Source organism: Pterocles gutturalis, unplaced genomic scaffold (genome assembly GCF_000699245.1).
Source record: "Pterocles gutturalis isolate BGI_N339 unplaced genomic scaffold, ASM69924v1 scaffold21866, whole genome shotgun sequence".
NCBI lineage: Eukaryota > Metazoa > Chordata > Aves > Pterocliformes > Pteroclidae > Pterocles > Pterocles gutturalis.
In genome coordinates this window covers 68,934-76,408 of record NW_010106048.1, presented here as the reverse complement: position 1 = coordinate 76,408, position 7,475 = coordinate 68,934, and the positions used below count along the sequence as shown (strand labels likewise).

Here is a 7,475-nt window from a genome sequence, read left to right as displayed (position 1 = left end):
CCTGTGGCTGCGGAGCCCCTGCAAGTCCCTAGGGCACCTAAATTCTCGCGTGAAGCTGGACTTTGAAGTCTTTGAGTATTCTCCACCTGACCTTGTTCACCCCAGTTCTCTCTCTTCTCCTCAGATGTCTCTCCAGTTTCCTCCAGCTCTGGGACACTCATCCAGTACACCCCTGACTCTGCCACTAGCCCCACCGCAGAGCGCCCATCTCCCCATCCCTCTTTTCAGAAGGTCAAGGAGGAAGGTGAGGGTGTGGTGAAGAAGGCCAAGAGCCGCACAGCCTTCTCCCAGGAACAGCTGCAAATCCTGCATCAGCGGTTCCAGAGCCAGAAGTACCTCAGCCCCCAGCAGATCCGGGAGTTGGCTGCTGCCCTGGGGCTCACCTACAAGCAGGTGAGCACCTTCCTCTGAGCAGCTGAGTCACATCCCTGGTGTGAAGTGATCTTGCAAGCAGGTTTTTTTAGTGGTTTTTCTTTTGTCTTAGACCCCAGAGATTAGTTTATTTCATGGTCTTGTTTATGCCATTGCTTACGTGAGAGAGCAGAGGGTGTGAAAACTTATGACTCAGTCTTCCTCTTCTGTTTGGTTCCAGCACTATCCACCCACTCTGCAGGTGTTTGAAAGTGCGTACAGAGCAGGGCTATGCAGAGTCAGGCTAGTGTTCTGTGTGGACATTTGTTGTCTCCGAATGTGAGAAGCTGGATACTTGCACTGCTGTGCAAGTTGCCTTTCTTGATCAGAGTAGCACCTGGGTCTGTCCCTAGAGAGAGGGGACTGAAGGAATGACTCACTCCCGAGTCAGCACTGATCTTTGCACAGTAGTGAGATGCTGCGTTACTGCAGTTGTCTTGACCTGTCTTTCAGGCAGGGTTTTTGATGTCATGAAAGGTCTCATGGTGGTCTGAGGAGTAAGAGTTTTAGTTTTCAAGTCATAGCTCTGTGATTCTATAGCTGTTTGGGTCTGCTGCATGTTGTTAGCTGCTGGAATTATGTACAGTATTAGAAGCCAAGCAGAAACTGGATTGTAGAAGGCAAAACGTATTTAGGATGTGTAGTAAGCTCTCTGCATGAATTTCTAATGCCCTGTGTTCTTTTACCATCACTTCTAGGTGAAAACATGGTTTCAGAATCAACGGATGAAATTTAAACGTTGCCAGAAGGAGAGTCAGTGGGTGGAGAAAGGGATGTATCTACCTCAGGTGGGAGAATTTCCCCTTCCCCCATCATCACTAGCCACGGTTCCTCCAGTCTGTGGGGAGAAGTGCATCATGTCCTGTTAAACCTGTTAATACATGTGACTCAGAATTACAGATCCAGTTGTATTTTTCCTAATATCTGTTTTAAGCCTACACTGGCACTGAAAGAGCTTTGTTTACAGTCCACTTACCTGCCAGTTGAGACTAGATAGAAAAAAAAATTGCTGAAGAGGGCCAGCAAGGCTACTCATGCTGTTTTTATCCTAAACATGGTGGTCCCAGATGTGTTGAGTTGCAGATTACTAACTTAAGATCTTGTCATCTCTGCTTTTATTGGTCTATAGTGAGGACAATGAGTATGAAAAAGACACTATTGTCTGGCTTGTGGGAGGGGGTGGGGGAGAAACAAGGCCCCATCCAAAAGAATGGGCACAGTTGGTGTGGTGTTCTGCATTACTGAACAGCCTTCTGTCTCCCCTAGAATGGGTTTCATCAGGCTTCGTACCTGGAGATAACCCCGACGTTTCACCAGGGCTTCCCTGTTGGTGCCAGCAGGAACCTTCCATCTGTGACCAGTGTGCACCAGGCTTACAGCAGTGGACAGACTTATGGGAATGGGCAGAGCCTGTACTCGTTCATGGCTGTGGAGGATGAGGGGCTCTTTGGAAAAGGTGGAACAAGCTGCAATACCCAGCAAGCCATGGGTTTGTTAAACCAGCAGGTGAACTTCTATCACAGCTACCCTGCTGATATGGATTATGTCAGCGTGGAGTCAGAAGATACCTACGGCTTCCAGAGCACCTCTGACAGTGTCATGCTGTTCTCAAGCTCTCCTGTAAGGCATCAGTACCAGGCCCCTTGGCATCCCCTGGGGACCCAGAGTGGTTATGAGTCTTAGACCTAAGTATTTTTTTCCTCACTTCTCCTGCTTTCTCTGATGGGGTTTTTAGGATCTTGACTCAAGGATCCAGTTTCTATTCCTTTCTCTTGCCCCTCCTCCTCTCCTGTTTAAACCATTTGTGGGGCACAGCACCCTGTTGCCTTGGGCTAGCTTTCTGTTTAAAGACACCTGTCTGTTCATAGCTAACCTTAGCAAGGGTATTTTGTGTGTGGATAGATGAAACTTCATTTGTGGAGGAGAAAGTACAATGTCACAGCCAGGAGCAGCAGGCCTATGTTTGCTGTCCAAGTCTCGCCTTCCTCTGCTGTCTCTTTTAGTAGGTGATCTCTGACCCTTGCCCTTGGTGTCTTGCAGCAGACATTTGCTGGAGAGGAAGTCCTTGTACTTCAGCATATTTCTGCTAGAAATAACCTGTTGTAGCCCAGAATCTTTCCTGCTGTCTTGCCTGTTTCTGTTGCTACTTCAGTCAGCTAACTGCTAATAGGATCTTGTCCTGGGTTCCTCTGCATCCTCTTCCTCACTGAAAAGCTACATGAGATAATCTGATTTAAGATTATTTGATCCAGTTACTCTCAGCAACTCCTCCTGGGGGATCAGCATCTGCCCACCCCTTGCCTGTTGCCCTCCTGTGTACATAGGGCAGTTGAGAGGAGGGGAGGAGCAGAGGAGAGAAAGTGGGGTAGAGTATTGCCCATATCTCACGTGGAAACTTTGGTTTCCAAAGCTGCTAATATACTTGTGCCTGTCAAGTCATTCAGGATGGCATTTCTGGAGCTGTCCCCACCCAGTTTAGATATTGCCTTTCTACATCTCTCTGCTGAGAGAGACTGTTGGTTTGTCCCAACCTGCAAATTGCAGCAGAGGGTAGCCCAAAATTAAGTGTGAGGAATGGCTGTGTGTAGTCATCTTTGGAGGGGTGAGAACAGTCTGCTCATCTGTACATGACGGTCCCCTAGCACTTCAAACACAGCACCACTACAGTGCAGCTTTCTCTGGCGTAGAGGCAGGCAGCTAGATAAAGTACTCAGTTATTCTAAAAGGCAATGTTCAATGTTACTTACCCTGGAACCTCGATGTTGGGGGTGATGAATCCTGTTGGGTCTCAGTGGAATTGTCATCCAGGGGGGTAGAGCAGGATGGTTTCCCACTCTCTTGTCTAATCCCCGTTTTAAGAGTGTAAACTAGTAGGATTTTTGTCCCTTCCCCAGAGCTTAGTTGGATCTCTTCTGTATTATTCTGCTGAAAAGGGCGCTGGCTGCCTTGTCTGACATAAGTACCCAAGCTCTGGGGGAGGCAAGAAGCTTAGAGAACGCTAGTTAGACAAAATGAGGAAAATGACAATTAAAATGTTCAGTTTCTTTTTTTTTTTTTGTAATTTTTAAATTTTTTAAATAACCATCCTTTCTGGAATGGAGAAACTGGAAGTCAGCACTGACTTTTTTTTTTGAGATGTGGAATTGCAGAGTCCAGTCTGCCACTGCCCAAGAATACAAAAGGGCATGAGCTGGAAGGAGTAAATGAGACAGTAAAAGCAGAAGTATTTCAGTGGTGGAGTGTTTTTTTTTGTGGTTACTGCACAATTTTTACTGCAACCCTGTCTTCAAATGTCTGCACAAGGGTTGTAATGTCATAGTTAAACTTTCACTGCAAAGGAGGCAAACATTTGTTATTCCAGATAAAATTTTCTTAAAGTATGCTTTCTTGCAGTGATCTCAAGCATGTTTTATGTTATGTGCATGTTGTCTTTTATTACTTTGTTTCTGCTGAATGTTTTTACAAAATTGTTTGAATTTGAAAATAAATAAATTACTTTATTTTAGTGTTGAAACAGTGTCACCAGCTTGCATTGGAACAGCCTGCTATGAGAATGGTTATTCTGCACAGGTAGCAGCACAGAGGAAAGAAGGAAAAAAGTAACACTACTGTGTTTCTCTCAGAAGTAGGATCAAGCAACTGTTTAAAGGAGTAGGTCACAGAAGTCCATAAGCTTTGTTTTTAATGTGCAGGTGTGTTGCCTAGTGCAAGGGGAAGGGTGGGGGGATTCCAGGGGCAGGCAACTGGACTGCTAGCTGCTGTCTTGCAGTCGTGCAGCCCTGTGACATGCTTATATTGGTCCTTAATCTGCAATGCTTAAGAATAATTTATTTGAGGATAGGAGCAAAACAGCCTTTTGAGGTTGTGTGGCCACCTGCTGTTGGTCCAGAAGATCACAGTTAGAGGCCTGGAAGTCCTGCCTCATTGACGCTGCAGCTCTCTTGGGGTACTTGCGCTAACCTCAAATGGCAGCACAAGTTTGTAAGTAACTGAATCCTGCCTCTAGCACTCAAAATCTAATTTATTTCCCTGCTTTTTCCCAAGGCTGCATTTATCTCCTCTTAGCATCTGGGAGCAACATTTAAAAGGTACTGAGACATGTGAGATGGGCACATTGGCACTGAAGCAGTGCATCAGCAGCCACCAATTTAGAGACTCAACGAACCTCTTTCTGCTCAGGGAGCTTTGGTTCATCAGAGCCTTGCTTTCCTTGTATACCTCTTAGTTTGATCACCTGTGCAACTTGCATGCAGCCCAGGGCTGCAAGTGGCCATGGACAGCAGTGCTAATGGAACAAAGCAGCTGTCTGCATTCAAGGGCTGATTCTACTGCTGTGTCAGTAGAGCTGAGCTCCTGTTAATAGCCATAGGTTAAACTGTGAGAAATCATAGAATGGTTTGGGTTGCAAGGGATCTTAAGAGATCATCTAGATCCACCCCTGCCATGGGCAGGGACACCTCCCACTAGCCCAGGTTGCTCAAAGCGTCATCCAGCCTGGCCTTGAACCCCTCCAGGGATGGGGCATCCACAGCTTCCCTGGGCAACCTGGGCCACTGCCTCACCACCCTCACAGTAAATAATTTCTTCCTAATATCTAGTCTAAATCTGCCCTCTTCCAGTTTAAACCCATTACCCCTCATCCTGTTGCTACATGCTCTTGTAAAAAGCACCTTCCCAGCTTTCCTGTAGGCCCCCTTCAGGTACTGGAAGGCTGCCGTAAGGTCCCCTTATCTTCTCCAGGCTGAACAATCCCAGCTTTCTCAGTTTGTCCTCAAAGGGGAGGTGTTCCAGACCTCTGATCATCTTTGTGGCTCACAGAATGATCTGTTTGGGTTTAATCCCACATTTCTTAAACTACAGTACACCACCAAAGCTTTTCATCTATCTGAAAGGGGTAGTTCAATAGGTGTTCCCACTGAGCACAATTAGCTAAAACTGGCAGCTGACTGTGCAGGCTTGAGCTGCCACAGGTCCTTTGGTGACCAGAACATGCTTCTGTGGGTGTCAAAGCATGTCCACTTTCCTTTCGCAATACTGTGATTCTGTGCTTCCTAGGGTGAGGTGGAATATGTGCTGGAAGGAGAAGGAGTGGAGATTTGAGCCTGTAGAGGAGGAAGAAAGGCTGAGTTTGTCTAGGTGTGTGTTGCCAACTTTCAACAGTAGAAAAATGTAAATCTGGCCTAGAAGAGGGGGAAATGACAGGGTCACATGGTTTCCTGTATTACAAAACAGAGATCCTTTCTCATTCTGACTTGTGTCATGTCCCAACACCTGTTAGGATTCATTCTGGGTAATGCTCTAGTAATAGTGGTAATTTCAACAATTCCCTTGAAAAACCAAAGCTGAACTATGTACCTGTAAAAGTCATAGATAATAAAACCTTACCTTCCAGCTTTAGAATTAGCAACTTCCAGGTTTGTGGTGGTGTGGGTTTTGTTTGTTTTTTTGTTGTTTTTTTTTTTAAATGCAAATTTAAGCTCTAAAGAAATATATAAGGTGTGCAGGTCTTTGCAGGATGATTGCAGAGGATGCTTGCTGCACGTTACCTGTGTTGCCTGGGTGTGTTTCTCTTCCATGTTTCTGCCACAGGTGTAAGGAAGTAGCCAGAGCTTTGCTGGCAGATGTCCTCCTGCAGAAATAGGTATTGTTGCTAGAAGTGCTCTGAGACTGAGACAACTTGCTCTGCATACTGTGGTTTGTGTTACTGCATTTACCGTTGGACTGTTCTGCAGAAATTGAGTGTTCCTTCACAGGTGTGTTATTCCCCTGTTTTTTCAGCCTGGGTTGCATGCAGGTTTGGCAAGCACATGTGGTTGCAGAGCTGGAGGGAACATGCAGAGTGGCTGTTGTTGGAATTTTGTTGCTTGGGCTGGAAAGGACTGCTAGTAGATCAGGATTTTTTCTAGAACCTGTGGAACGAAGTAGGGTTGTGCCTTTCCACAGTGATGGAGATCTTCTCTGTTACCTTGGCATGCCTGAGTCACCTCACCATCTGAAACAGCTGCACAGGTAAACCCTACTACCAAAACAGTGGAGCTGCAATTAATCCCTCCAGACTCATACTTCCAAAAGGGTTTATACCAGTTCCTTAGAGGCAGTAAGTGCATATTGGCAAAAGCCCTTTCTGCTGGGTTACCTTACATCTCTGTTAGGACTGCACACTGCAAACATGATTTTTCTCGCCAGCAAATCTTTTTAGGATCAAGCTGTAAGCTCATATGGAGGTCTTTATATGTATTATAGCTTATGGGATATACACTGCACTTTCACAGTATCTCTGCAGTGTCAACACTCTGGTTTGTCAACACTGCAGATGTAGCTCCAGTGGTGCAGAGAATCCCACCCAAAGGGAAGAAATCAAGTCTAGAACAGATCATATAGACCAGGGTTTATTCTCTAGTTTACTGGGTTCCAGCCTTTGCTGTCCCATAGGCAAAATACCAAGCTAGTAGAGTGGTGCAAGCATCCTCATTCCTTGTTCTGTGTCAACATGGCCTGCAGCGATGTTTTACAAGCTATTGGCAAGAGCTCACAGCCCCAGTTGTCTCTCCAGTGCAGATAAAAGGCATGAACTTTGCTTTAACGAGCTCTTCCCTGCAGGCATGTGTCAACATTATATTTAATTATCTAAGAGCATTGCATGACTCAAATGCTGAGCTAACAGGGTTTTGGAAATTTTCAGTAAAGTATTGCCACACATCTCTTGCTTGGCCCATCATCAGTGGCCAGCAGCATCTTGGCTGATACTGAGAATTCAAGAGGCAAGAAGGACCCAAAATGATGGCACTGGTCTTGGAGAAAAAAAAAAAAAATTCCTTTCCTGCAAAGCCCACATTATCTTCATGTTGTCCAAAGTTTTGAAGAGCACCTTCAGGTCATCTCTTTCATAACCAGGCTAGAATTAATTTTTCATATTTCATGGAAGTCCATCTTCTCACATACAGGGTGTATCTCCTGCAGCTGGGCTGTGTCTGAATCACTAAATCTTTTACAAATTACAACATTGAGACTGCTGCCTTGGGTGAGCCCCAAGATCCACCCAAGTCATTGCTAGATACTAGGGA

At 45.6% G+C, this 7,475-nt stretch overlaps 1 protein-coding gene across 1 annotated transcript; it reads left to right on the top strand.

Annotated features, from left to right (window-relative positions):
* Positions 1–90: 90 nt before the first annotated feature.
* On the top strand, positions 91–2,094 carry LOC104472098 (homeobox protein NANOG-like; the record flags this gene model as incomplete). The annotated part of the gene is made up of 3 exons (XM_010087646.1): positions 91–393; positions 1,110–1,199; positions 1,678–2,094. Coding segments are annotated over 3 exons (810 nt in total), but the record flags the coding sequence as incomplete, so codon positions are not given.
* Between the last annotated feature and the right edge of the window lie 5,381 nt (positions 2,095–7,475).